The sequence below is a fragment of the Cnephaeus nilssonii genome (genome assembly GCF_951640355.1).
Source record: "Cnephaeus nilssonii genome assembly, chromosome: 16".
Taxonomy (NCBI): Eukaryota; Metazoa; Chordata; class Mammalia; order Chiroptera; family Vespertilionidae; genus Cnephaeus; species Cnephaeus nilssonii.
The window spans coordinates 56,233,905-56,248,294 of NC_137087.1; the positions used below are offsets into that span (position 1 = coordinate 56,233,905).

Sequence of the window (14,390 nt, forward strand, 5' to 3'; positions counted from 1 at the left end):
CGGCGGCATTAGTCACAGTAGCCAAGACGTGGAAACAACCTAAGTGTCCGTCAATGGAAGAATGGATAAAGTGTGGGGTGTGTGTGTGTGTGTGTGTGTGTGTGTGTGTGAGAGAGAGAGAGAGAGAGAGAGAGAGAGAGAGAGAGAGAGAGAGAGAAAACACAGTGGAATGTTACTCCGCTATTTAAAAAATGGCAGGAAATCCTATCATTTGTGACAAGATGCATGAACCTTGAGGGCATTATGCTAAGTGACAATAAGTCAGAGAAAGATACATTCTGTAAATATCTCACATGTGGAACCTATAAAAGCCAAACTCTTAGAAATAGAATAGATTAGTAGATGCCAGGAGCTAGTGGGGGGAGGGGGGGGAGGAAGAGATACAGGTGAAAAGGGTACAGACTTCCAGTTAGAAGATGAGTAAGGGCTGGGACTTAGTGTACCCGATGATGACTGCAATTAACAATACTGTATTGTACACTTGAAAGTTGCTAAGAGACTAGGTCTTAAATGTTCTCACCACCACCACCACAAAATGGTAACTAAGTGTTAGCCAATCCTATTGTGGTAATTCCTTGCAATGTAGGCACACCTCCAATCAACACATTATACACCTTAAATTACACAATGTTAAATGTCGATTATATCTCCATAAAGCTGGGGGGGGTGGGTAAAGGAGAAAGAATCATCCAAGGAGCTTTTAAAAACCATCAGCGTCCGAGTGCCGCCCCAGGATCTGATTTCCATGGCTCGGGCTCCGTCTTCAGGCTCCCGGTGATGCTCAGCAGCAGCCAGGGCCCTGAGCGCACACCCGTGCCTGCCGTCGCCTGCACAGCTGGTTTGCGGCTTCCCTTTCCCCACTGTCTCTTCCCCTTCTGTTCTCTTGGGCACCTGGGAGCCCCAGGATGTGGCAGCTGCTCTCACTGATGGCTGCCATCCGAGGCTGACAACCAGTCACAACAAGCCATCACCCTGGGAGATGCCTCCCTTTCCAGACAAGTGGGTAGCTGCATCCGTGTCCACACCACTTCCCATGGGGCTCGTTCCTGGACGGGTAACTGTCTGAGAAGCAACCCCACAGATTGCAGATTAATGAAGCCCAACCAGGAGGCGGGCCAGCAGCAGGGCGGCGGCGGGCAGCCCTCACTGACCACGTGCTTCTTGGCCTCGTCAGGTGGTGAGCAGGTCTGGAGGGGAGGGCCCTGTCCAGGCACAGACCACAGGGCGCCCAGGGCCGACGAAGGCTGCGGGGCTGGGGAGGGAGTTGTGTGGGGCCAGGACAGAGCAGGAGCTGCTCGAAGCCGATTCGGAAGGCCCTGCGAGCTATGCTCTAAGCCCGTGGTCGGCAAACCGAGGCTCGCGAGCCACATGCGGCTCTTTGGCCCCTTGAGTTTTTAGCAAAGGCCAGCTGAGGAGTACCCTAATTAAGTTAATAACAACGTACCTACCTATATAGTTTAAGTTTAAAAAATTTGGCTCTCATAAGAAATTTCAATCGTTGTACTGTTGATATTTGGCTCTGTTGACTAATGAGTTTGCCGACCTCGGCTCTAAGCCCTCGCCCGCCCGAGAATCACCTGGAGGGCTCGTTACAACACAGATTGCTGGCCTCACCCCCGGAGTTTCTGATTCTGTTGTTCTAGCGTGGGGCCCGAGAATGACACCCCTCTTCATGGCACCCCGTTCTCCACCCCCATGAACTCACAGACTGCAAAGTATAGGGCAAGAAAGGAGAGCCTATCATGTTCATGCCCTCCCCTGGATAATGAATGGAGCCAGGCCTGGTTGCCCCAGTAACCATTAAAAATCCATGTATTTGAGGAAATCAAGAAGCCCGTCTATGCCCATTAATCTAGATTAGTAAGCCCTGACTGCAGCGGGCTCGGGAGGGCTCCCTGTCCCCATCCCCAGCCGGCTGGGTAATCAGTGCACCCCCAGTGGGCCAGCAGACAACGGCCCCCAAGAATCCTGCTCCTGACCAGGACTCAGAACCGAAGGTCGGGAAGAAAACCCAGCAGAGAGCTAACACAGCACCAGCTCACACACTTGTCCGTCCAGCCACATGGAAGGGGCCAGATGACGAGGCCTCCAGCATCCCCCCTCCCTCCAAGTGGACCCCATGGTGCCACCATGCCAGGGGCCGGCTGTGCAGAACCCGAGACCAGACCTCATTGGAAAATGAGATGAGTAACTGTTCTCACAGGGCTGAGTGGGGTGCCTGCCGGGCACAGCGTTGGCACGGAGCGCGGGCTCGCTAAGTGGGCCATCCCTCCATGGCCTCGTTTGGCGGAGGGGGGTCCTTCCAGGGGTCATGTGCCGGGTAATGAGAGGGCCACCCTCGCCCCTGCCCACCCCCAATCATTTCAGCCGATGTGTGGGGGGGCCAGGGTCCCCGAACGGCGCCGCTCGAAGCCCAGGAGACCAGCGCCGAGGACCAGGCTGTCAGCTTGGCCCCGGGAACTCCTGCTGCGGCCGCAGACACACTCCTGCTGCTGCCTGGCGACGGTGACTGCGTTTTCACTGCCGGCACCGGCACCGGGGCCAGAGCTGTTTACAAATGCTCAGCCCGGAGCTACCGGGCTCTGCAGGTCATTCAACAGTGTCGACCAGCGCTTCCGGCGCACCGGCCACCCTGCAGAGGCTGCGCAGAGGCCCGGCCGGGCCCGGCGGGGCTGGGGTGAGCGGACACCTGGCTTTCGGTGCCGGTGGGGGAGCAAGGACGGGGCTCGGGGACTGCGTCCCTGCTCCCGCCATCCTGGGAACCTTGGCTTTTTTTTTTTTTTTAATATATTTTATTGATTTTTTACAGAGAGGAAGGGAGAGGGAATAGAGAGCTAGAAACATCGATGAGAGAGAAACATCGACCAGCTGCCTCCTGCACACCCCCTACTGGGGATGTGCCTGCAACCAAGGTACATGCCCTTGACCTGAATCGAACCTGGGACCTTTCAGTCCGCAGACCGACGCTCTATCCACTGAGCCAAACCGGTTTCGGTGGAACCTTGGCTTTGGGCAGAGAGGAAACCAGCCGGTCTCCACCTCTTAAATGTGTGAACTTACCGGTTCACTACCTTGTTTCAGAAAAGCTCTCAAGGGGGTAACAAAGACGCCTCTGCTGAGGAAGGGGTCACAAGGAGGCAAGAGCCCCCGAGGTCTCGCGGGGTCTGGAGCACCTGGGCTGCAAGCAACAAGGTGCCCTTCAGGCTTGAAGGTGAAGGAAAGGCCACGAAGGGCGAAGGGCGGAAGGCAGAGCTGACGCACCTGCAGCTGCACAATCTCCGCAGCAGGAACCCGGGCCCAGTCCCAGGTGTGTCTGCTCCTGGGAAGGGCAGCACCTGCCCGTCCTTTCCAGATTTCAAATTGCTCCACAACTTCAACTCCAGGCGACAGAGCCTGGTTGGCTTGGGTCATGTGCCCATCGATGGGTGGGGCAGGTGGGACAACTTCGCCAGCAGCGCCCCAAGATGCGTCCAACAGGGAGGAGCAGTTCCCTGAAGTACATTCTATGAAGAAGGGCACGGAGGCTGAGCAGACAACGGCGTTCACCACCATGGGCCAATGTTTTGTTTGTTACAGACGAGGAGACTGAAGGTCAGAGTGGTTCGGTGACTTGCCTGACGAATTAATGGTGGAGCCTAAATTCCCAGTCTGGTGCAGATTCTAGGACGAGCTCTCCCTACAACTGGGGTCAGCCTCCCCTCAGAATGTTTGGCCGTGGCCTACAGCATCCTCCCTCCAAATCGCATACAATGATTAGCCGCTCAACTGTGCTTCCTGGGTGTGCTGGCAGGACATGCGTTCTAGTTTGGGAGTCTCTGGCCCTGCTGGACAGCCCTGCAGAGCCCCCCTCCCTCCGTGTGCCCCGAAAGTCTGGTCTTCCCGTGCACTGGCGGGGCAGAAAGCTGGAAGAAACCGGGGCCCCTGAGGTTAAGGAGCTGCTGTGTTTTTCAACCCTGGCACTGCTGGGAGACAATAAATTCCCCATAATGCTTAAAGCAGTGGTCTCGAGCAAACAAGATCCACAGAGGTGCAGGAAGAAAACATGAGTTACGTATGTTCTTAAGAGGAAAGAAGCATGACCCATCATACACATGCCCGGGGTCAGGTAGCACGTAGACCTGAGGGGTCCCGAGAGCACCGAGCGCGCCACACTGCGGAGGGGGACACTGGCCCACTCTTCCAGAAGACTGTCGTGGGTGTGCCCCCCACAAGGCACTCTTTACAAGAGGTCATGCGACGGGAAAATTTAAACCCCAAAAGCGGTTTGCTCGTTATCTCGACACCAACATTCTTAGTACTGTTAAAGATGTATTTTTTATTGACAAAAAGACAAATGTTTGCAATTTGCCAATCTTTCTGGTGGTGGTGACAAGTGCTTAACAGTAATATGTAATCTGGAAAGTATTAAGGGAAAAAAAAAAAGGAACAGATTTTATCTGATGTTTCAAGGTAAAGATGATAGACTGTTAAGTAGCTGTTTCTAAAAGAAATTCGCGTTAAGTGCCTTGTGAAAAGGGTGAGCCATGCTTCAAGCTTTGTGAGAATGTCCTGCCAAAAACTGTCGCCTCCTCAAATCCCCCTAAGTGCACACTTAAACTTGGGAAGTGAAAGCCCGACGTGAGTTCGGTAGGTCCTGAACCCCTTCTCTACCCACAGTGAACATGCCGCCCCCAGCTACTGAGCAAGAACAAAGCCCGACCGTGAGAGAGATGGAAATTTATTATAAAGATTTCAACAAACACTTTCTGAGACCAGTGGATGGAATTGAAAATGAGTTGTTTTTCAGTAAAGCAGCCATTTGGAACCACAGACCGTAATGAAGCAGCTTTTCCAGCGACAATCGCCATGAAAATAAACTTACCTTGGAACCAGACATTAAATTGTTTTTATCATAAAGTGTTAAAACCAGGAGTTGCAAAAATAATGAGGCAGATACTAGTATATATTTGATTTCAGAGAGGAAGGGAGAGGGAGAAACAGCAATGAGAGAATCATCAGCTGCCTCTCCTGCACACCCCCTCGCCCCTACTGGGGATCGAGCCCGCAACCTGGGCATGTGCTTGACTGGAATTGAACCTGAGACCCTTCAGTCCACAGGCCGATGTTCTATCCACTGAGCCAAACTGGCTAGAGCAATAATGAGGCATTTTTTATCATATGGCTCTCACTAAAAGAAAAATTTTTTTAGAAAGAGCAAAAGGTGGTTTTTTTAAACCATAAACACACACAAAAATATTTAAAAACATTTAACCTCGTCTTTTTTCTATTTTCTTACATGTATTGGCATAGTACATAGACATTGATTTTAAAAGGTCTATTACACATATACATACACACACGTGCTGGGGGCAGCACTCAGCGGCATGTGGTCAGGTGACTGGTTTATGCGGATTTCTGTTTGTCATTGCGTGTGTGTATACATGGAACAAACTTCTCCAGACCCAAGGAAATATTAACTATGTTGTCTTCTAGCTTTTTATAACTTAATTGGCTTTGGTGAATGGTGCAATAGGAAATCAATTTAATTTTCTCCAGTTGTACTAATGCCTTTTACTGAATAATCCATCATGGCTGCAATTATTTCAAAAAGCCATCTTTAATGTACTCTTATAAGTATTGGGGTCTATTTTTAAAACAGTTTTCCATTAGCTTGTCTATTTTTGCACCAGTGTAAAAAATTAATTTTTCTTTTGAAAACATTATTCTTTTGTTTTTGGTACAGCCAAGTTCCTTTTATTCCCCTTTCGATGAAGATTTTCCTACTTTCATGTTAATACTCCCATATGATTTTTTAAAGTCATATACATTTGTTTAAAACAAATAACAATTATCTTTTTGAAAAGCCATTCTGTGCATTCCTTTCATAATATTCATCCGGTAAGTTCATTCTGCAATCTTCTACAAGACCATTTAATGCCACCATTATATGGGCACACTATAATCTAATCAATTCCTATTGTTGGGCATTTAGGTTTCTAATTTTTTTGAGGTAAAACTGACCTATTACATTAGTTTCAAATGTACATGGTGGTTTTTTAATTGATGTTAAAACTCGTTGGCATCTGTTTTGGCTCTGCCCTGAATGCACCACATTAACTCAAGAATTGACGTGTCATAATGTTCCAATTATCAAGTGCTTAGAGACCCCCCACCTCCCCCCGCAGGGAAACCATGATCTTGAATGCTGTTAATTCTTTTCTTTACCTTTACTATTTATGAATCCTGAACCAACAGTTTTTCCTGTTTTGGAACTTTGAGCAAAGGTGTCCATGCTGACTGTCTTTTCCCGACATGATTCTTTTACTCAACGTGATCGGAGATTCACCTGTGCTGGTGTACAAAGCTCTCTGCGGCCCTGACTGCCCCCTAGAGTTCCATTGCACACATATACTTCATTCACTCATTATACCGTAGATGGCGTTTGGCTTTCTCCTTCCCTTCTTTTTGGTTATGACAAATAATGGTGTTGTGACCACTCCCTACACGTGTCCTGGGTGTAGACACCACACAGGAATTTCTCTAAGCATAAATCCTGGGCTGTAAGCTATGCCTGTGTCCAAAGTCATAGATAAAACCGTTTTCCAAAGCGGGTGGTGCCAGTCGACACGCCCACAGCAGCAGATGCAAGTTCCTGTTGGCACCCTCTCTCCAGTTGTTGGTATTTTCTAACATTTTAGTTGCTGCCAATTTGGTGGCTAGAAAATGGTATTTATGGTTTCAATATGCATTTCAACGTGCAACTCATGAAGTTGGACATCGTTCCATGTTTATGGGCCATTTCCCTGTCTCCTATGAAATGCCTGCGTGTGCTATTTGCTCATTTCTCCCCACTCTCTTACGTCAGATCTGCACACAGGTGCTCTCGGTTATGTCCGTATGTGATGATCTGTATCCTACTCGTGTGGGCTCCTTTTTTCACTCTGTGGCATGTTTGGTAAACCAAAATACTATCAAAGTAGACAAATTACTTTGAATTAACTATTTGCTTCTCTATTGCCTTATAAAAGTTTTATAAATTTAAATTTCCTATGTAATCCTCTAATCCACCTGACTTTTGTGCCTGGTGGAAGGTAGAGGTCCAATTCGTTCTTTTCCTTTGTGAAGAATTACTGGTGCCCATTTATAAACCACCTATCTTCCCCCCTGCTCCCCCCCCACACACACACAATGTTCTGCAATGATGGCTGTCCTTTTAAAAATCAAGGTCCTGTACACATGTGGATCAGTTTCCTCGCCCCTTATTCCTGTTTATTCACCTACTCGTAATCTCTGGACCATTTCCGCGTTGTTTGAATCACTCTATTTGATGTTAGGTTTTTCAGTTGAGGGGAGTGCTGGTTTCCTTTCACTCTTTTGTAGGAATGTCTTGGATATCCTTGGTCCTTTGTTCTTCCGTTTATATTTTAGGAACAACTTGTCAAGTACCACAATGAAAACCGTTGGGATTACTTATTGGAATTGCATTGATTTATTACCCAATTTGTAGACAGAGTGGAGACCTACATGATCTTATCCATCACAGTCTCTCCATACATTTAGGTCAGTAAAGGTGGTTTTTTTAAATAATAATTTTCACATTAAGAGGCTCACACCTTTTATTAAAATTCATTCTTAGGTACTTTATATTTTCTTCCTATTATAAATTTTATTTAATTATGTTTAAAAAGTTTAAAGCCATTAGTGCCTGAAGCTGGTGCATGAAAATATAATTGCCATTTGCATATTGCTTTTCTTCTGGCAACTTTGATAAACTCTCAAGTCTTCTAAATTTGCCTCACAGGCTCTTTGGATTTTCGTAGACAATCTGATCATGCAATGTTAATCCATTAATAGATGAGTCACATTAATTGATTTCCTAATACTAACCAATTTGCATTCCTGAGATAAATCCAATTTGGTTATTTGTTATATTTTAAATACAATGTTAGATTTGGTTTTCAAAAATGCCTATTTTCTTATTAGAGGTTGCAATGGGAGATATACATATCAGATCAAATTTTAGTAACTATGTTATTTGAATCTATGCTCTTAATGATCATTAATTTTATCTTCTGCATGATCTATTAATTATGAGGAAGGTGTGTTAAAAATGCCTGTTATGTTGGTAGATTACTCTATTTCTCCCTGTAGTTGTGGTCATTTTTTTCTTTATATGTATTTTGAGGTATACTAGTATTATTAGTCACGTAGGTGCATACTTAATAAGCTTAGAATCGTCATATCCTTCTGGAAAATTAAGCCCATTGCCATATATAGAGGCCCTATCACTAGCAATCTGGGGCGGGGAGAGTGGGTTTAATATTAATATGGAGAAACTTAAGTTGAGAAAAATAACCTACCCAAGAACATACACAACTAGTTGAGACTAAACTTTTGTTCTCACATTATATATGTAATGTTCTTTCTACTATATCATGTTTTTTGAAATTCAAATGTTCTAGAATTTTGGATTATTGCTAAATAGGCCAATTGAGAAAATAAACAAATATATACTAAAAACTGGTTCTAGTAGAAAAGTTTCATGCTCTGTTAAAAAAAAAATGCTAATAGAAGAGAAGACTTGAACAGCTCCCTATTTGGGGGAAAATGTCAGGTGACTTAAATGCAGAGAAAAAGAAAATGTAAAGCCACCAAATCCGGCTCTGTGTGGTCATCAGAAAGTAGATACCATTACAGCACAGCTCCGGTTATTCAAAAAGAGGGTAAGAATCGGCATTCTGAGAAGACTAGGAAAGGATACTTGCAAAGGGACAGCGAGAGAAATAAAATTGTAAGATTTAAAGAAACCTTAGGGGAAATAACGGATTTCATAGCAAGAAAACACAAAGGCTTATTTTTTTAAAAAGCACGGTATAATCAATGCAAAAAAAACCAATCAGAAGTTTTGATTAAAAGTCCACAATGTATCCAGTGTCTAAAAAAGAAAAGCTACATATATATGCACATCTGTATATATACTATATATGTATATAGTTAAATACACATACATTGTTTTTCATCACTGGTAGAGAGGTCAAGATGGACACTCACTGCAGGCTAATGAACATGGCAGAACAGACGTGTGCTGAGTGTGATTATCACTTAGGAGGCATGATGAATGTACTGTGAGCAAAATCATGAAGTTCTATACTATAACAAAGTTCCAGTGAACCAGGTATCAGTAGAACAAGGCCAAGGACATCTGTACAAGATTTCATTAACCACAATGCTTTAGAGTGACAGCCTACACCCTAACACAGAAGGACTGATTCAAAGCAACCAAGAGTTAAAGGTCAGAACCCAAGTCGGTGGCTTTGAACCCCGGTCAACGCGAGTTTCACCCACCATTTCGTTTTGCTTGGATCTATAAGAGCTGATGGGCAGGACATCTTGTTCTAAGCTCTACCATGCTTTCCAACAAACAAGCACCACCAGGGACTAGACGTGAATGCTTCACCCTCGCTCTGGCCATGCTGGTGGGCGGCAAAGCCTCCTGTCCGCCTTGACCTTCCATTCATCATTAGCATTCCGTTTCCAGCCATATCTCCCCACCACTTCACATGTGAATAATCTCCCCTGGACTGCATGGCTGTAACAGTGACAAACAGGACTAATGACAGCAATTACACTGCCATCTGTTCCACAAAACGTGCCCTTCTAGGAGAAGAGCCACAGTCTTAGTGCATTTAGTACACAGTCACGAAATTAAAATGACATGTGGGAATCAATACAAAATATTTATTTTTTTCAAACCACAGAATCCGCCCCAGAGCCACACTATAAATTTCCCAGAATTGTAAGCTGTTAACATTTTCCTAAACAATCTAGTCCAACCAGAAATGAAGATAATTCCCAACCAGCAGGGGTACAGGGTCTTAATGTGCCTCTGATAAGCATTTTCTGTAATTCTCCCACAGCCATATCCACATAAGCAGAAATAGTGTATGCACTTGTGTCACTCGGCTGTGGAAAGAGGTTCAAAACAGGGGCTTGGCCAGTGGAGGAGGGAACATGGCAATGACTTAGTTCATAAAGAGCAGGGACAGATGAGAAATTATTTTCCTTGGAAAATAATAGGGGTTCTTTCACATACAGGGTGGGGCAAAAGCAGGTTTACAGTTGTGAGTATGTAAAAGAATTTATTTGTAATTAATTATCGTAGTATTTATTATTGTAGTATTTTCCATACAAACAACGGTAAACCTACTTTGAGGCAAATTTCAACAAGGTAATAAAAATAATAAGAAATCCATTTCTCCATGAACTACTATGACCTCTATTTTAACTTCTGATAAACATAAACTTCATCTTATGCAATCACATTGAAAACAGTAACACAACCAAAAAGGTCCAATCTCTTACAGGTGTCAGTCACAGAATTCACATTCTGATCTTAAATTTCAAAGTCCCCTTAAGAGGCCTAGACTTGGAGTAAAGTAAACGTAATACTCTGAAGCTCAATGAGACACCATAAAAAAATCAACTGAAAACATCCAAACAGTGACTGGATAGCTAATGTGGGTTATCTTGTGTTGGTTTTTTAGTTGTAAAGATTTTTAGTATCTCAGATTAGTGTATTTTCCTAAAACAATGTTCAGTTATTTTAACAATAGCTGCTTATTAAACAACTAGAGGCCCGATGCACGAAGATTCGTGCAAGAATGGGCCTTCCTTCCCCTGGCTACCGGCACCGCCTTCGCTCTGGCAGGAGCCGCCTTTCCGCCTTCCCATGCTGCCCAGAGGCCCAGAGCGGCTGGGGGTGGTGCTGAACGCCTGCGTCGTTGCCATGGCCCCACCCCGGCCGCTCGGCGCCTGTGTATGTAAATTAACACGCCATCTTTGTTGGGTTACTTTGCATACTCACTCCTGATTGGCTGGTGGGCGTCGGGAAGGTGTGGTCAATTAGCATGTTACTCTTTTATTAGGTAGATTGACTTTTGGCTTAAGGGCAATAACTCTTGCATGATAATCATGAAAATAATTGTGATAAAACAGTAAATACAGAAGAAATTACAGCCAGCCTCCATAAGAGGACGACCAACCTGGAAGGTTACCCCGGGAGAGTAAACGGGTTTCTGAAAGACTAGGATACAAGTGCTCCTGCTCACTTCCTACCTGCAGAAACCATCGTCTCCGCTGGATCACCATACCTCTGCTAGCGCGTGTGCACGGACCGCCACTCCCAAGTTCTCTTTGTGCTGAAGGGCGCTCGAATCCCTATGCAGTCAGTACAGACTATTGCAAGGTGATGCATGTGCAAACTCTTCCTGAAGAATTCTTTATGTGTGCAAACCTGCAACCCGACGGGAAGCATGGAACAGGGGACCGGCAGCTTGAGGGGGCTGCAGTGCTGGGGACGCATGTGCAGTGGTCACAGCCTTGGGCATCCATTCTTCTGCAATCTCTCTTACTCACAAATAGGTTTTCATCCTGTACCCCAAAGAAATGGAGGGGAGCTGCCTCAAAGTTGTAAAAGGGACAGGAAAAATGTAATAACGCACAACTCCTGCATCCTGGTTCGTGTTCCTTCTCATGGATTCTACGTAAGAACTATGTATGTCAGGGCGTGCTTTCTGCCCCACAAAACACCAAGCAGTTGCTGGGCTAGGGTACAGCTGTGACAACAGGGCATCAGATGGCACTGTTACCAAAGATTCGAGCCAACTTTAAAGGAAGTACCATCTCTCAAAACCATTATCATCTCTTTACACTTTTTCATGCCAGGACTTCAATGTGATTGGACTGGCTTTCTTTTGGAGGGTTTAGATTTAGGCTGCACACACACACTAGTCAATTTAGCCAAATCAACTTGTTGACAATCGACCTGCATGTACAATTTTCTGACTTGGGCCCCACAAAAGCCAACTGGGTGGAGAAACTACATACTATACTGGCAAGAATATAGGTAAACATGAGAAAATACTTTCTGGCAAACAATGCTTCGTCAAAACAAAAATGGAGTTCCAATCTTATTTCTTCTCGTGTTGCAAGCTAAGAATTTAGCTAAGAACCCCAATTAAATAAGCAAGGTCAACTTTGGCTTGAAATAAAGAAATGGGTTCTTCATACTGCAATGTACCTCGGGGGTGAAAATGAGAAAGGACAGGTCACATGCGCCAGGAGAACGTGTAGATTCCTCCTACAGGGCCTTCCCTCTGGCTTTGCAGGACCAACCCTGACCCAGGGCTGGCTACAGTCACTGCCCAAAACTTTAGAGAAACTAAGTTTTGCAGACTTGACTCTGCCCACTTTTTGTTTACACATATATTATAACAATAAAAAGACAATATAAAATATTTCTCCATTAACTTAATACAAAAACATCCAAAAGTTTTAATGCCAATTCACATCATAATACAATGCTTTTATAGGGAAAGTTCTGTTGTTGGCCAAACAATAGTCTCTCCCAGAAAAGCATTTGGGTATATTATTAAATTACCAAAGAACCTATCAACATTTTTCTTAAAAATCCAATTTTATTTCCGCAGAAGTATTATTGAAACCACTCAGGAGAGACTTTAGTTGCAGGTGTTATTTATAAGCCTGCAACAAGCAGTCCATTGAGAAAGTAAAAGTTGGCCTTCATGGTAAAATGGAATTTTTCCTTGATACGAGAATGTTACTGGTGCAGCAAACCCAACTATTCAGGGCATAGGTAGAGCCCGTCTATATTCTTACAGTAATTCAGTGTTCAGCAATACAATCCAAAATACTCACAGAATTAGTCTAACTCAAGTCCTCCACAAAATCTATCAACTCTGGTTGACAAGTACTTAGAAAAATAAAATCTGACCACCTTGACTTTTACTTCTCTGAGTAATAATTTTACACTGAGGACTTCTATTAGATGACTTGCTTGTTCCTAAGATCACACTTTTCTCTCTCACCCCCTAAAAAAAGGACAAACTGAATTGGCAGAGGCAACTCTAAAAAAATCCTGCAAATCAGAAGTGTGACAGTATCCCTAATGTCTTCTTTTTCTGCTTCAAGTTCTCTGAAGAGGTGACCATTAGTCTGACATAGCCTAATAGACTCAAGCATAATGCTCAATTTAGAGTCAAGCAGAACTGAGAACAAAATTTTTTCCCGTTTGCCACATCTTTCTATTTTTCTTTGCCTTTCAAGAACAGCTAGAATACGCTTCAGAGTCTAAACAACTAAATAGCACTGTGGGTGTAGAAAAACAAAACACAGCTTGGCCACAGCCGGAAGGGGGCCTCAAACACAGCAGTGCTACTTCTTTTCAGACTTAGATACAATGTTCACAAGATGCAGACTACAGACTTTTTTAAAAAGTATTTATCCTACCCATTTAAAAGGAAATGGATCAGGAATCCCACACCACTGATTATATTGGGATTTAATAACCATATCCGCTTCCTAGAGCATCGCGGGAGCCAGCTTTTACTGTTGGATGATTCTCAACATTGAAAGGGGAGCTTTATTGCTGAAGTGCTGGCCACGCCTGGACTAGCGCGATGCCAATACTACAGCAGCTGGTGAAGTCATGTTACGTGACAGAGGGAATGGAAATGTTCTGTAAGAGTTGGTCCCTGACATTAACATGAATATGCCATGGTGAAGCGGGGGCAATCTGACCAATATGCGACGTTTCGTTTTCCCACTCACTCAGCATCCTGCTCTGAAGCCACTCCTGACATCTTGGAGGGTTAATCCAGGATACCATAAGCTTTTTCAGGAAGCATCTGTGAGTTTGACAACATGGTCACAGAGTTGCAAAGTGCACAAAGCTCAAGGCACAGAGTAGAAAAAAGTTGTGAACTAATGGGTGAGAAGTGATAGCAAAAGCAGAATTAGCATTTTCCTTTCACAAGACTTTCTAAACCTAAACAAAGACCAACTCTTTTAAAGGAGTTTGTTTTGGTTAGGGGTGAAAAATACTGTATTGTAATGATCTGCTTGATTTTAAAGCTAAACGTATCTTGATGTGTGAAATGAATATGCCGAGCGCCAAGTCCACAAATGAATAAAACAGTGCTTAAAAAAATTCTTCTGCTCTTATATTTTTGGAGGAAGCTGCTGATTTGGGCTGCCAGATTTCACTTAGCAACGGTCATTTTTTTCAAGATGCCTGTTCCTCATGGATTAATAGATTTCATTAGAAGATTGTCCCATTTTAAAATCATCCCCGAGTCTAGCAGCAACTGACAGTTTTTTTTGTTTTGTTTTTTAAAATTACAAATCAAAGAAGTCCGACATCCTCTTCCGAGAGCAGCCTTGTGAGAGCGCCTGAGTGCAGGACCCGCTGTGCTCGGAAAAGTCTCTGCAGCTCCAGTGTGTCCTTGTGGCAGGAAGGAAAGTACATTCAACACAGTCACTATCTGTACCCTCTGGAACTCGCACATGCGGAGGAGCTGTCTGAAAAAAATCATCAAAACAGGAAAAAGTAT

The 14,390-nt window shown here is 44.4% G+C and overlaps 1 protein-coding gene across 1 annotated transcript in view; it reads right to left on the reverse strand.

Annotated features, from left to right (window-relative positions):
- Positions 1 to 8,449: 8,449 nt before the first annotated feature.
- The window catches only part of CACUL1 (CDK2 associated cullin domain 1), a 46,562-nt gene continuing 40,621 nt past the window's right edge, over positions 8,450 to 14,390 (reverse strand). Inside the window, exon 9 of the mRNA XM_079793789.1 lies at positions 8,450 to 14,358. Coding sequence (XP_079649915.1) covers positions 14,318 to 14,358 — 41 coding nt within the window. The 3' untranslated portion in view covers positions 8,450 to 14,317. The remainder of the gene's footprint in view (positions 14,359 to 14,390) is intronic.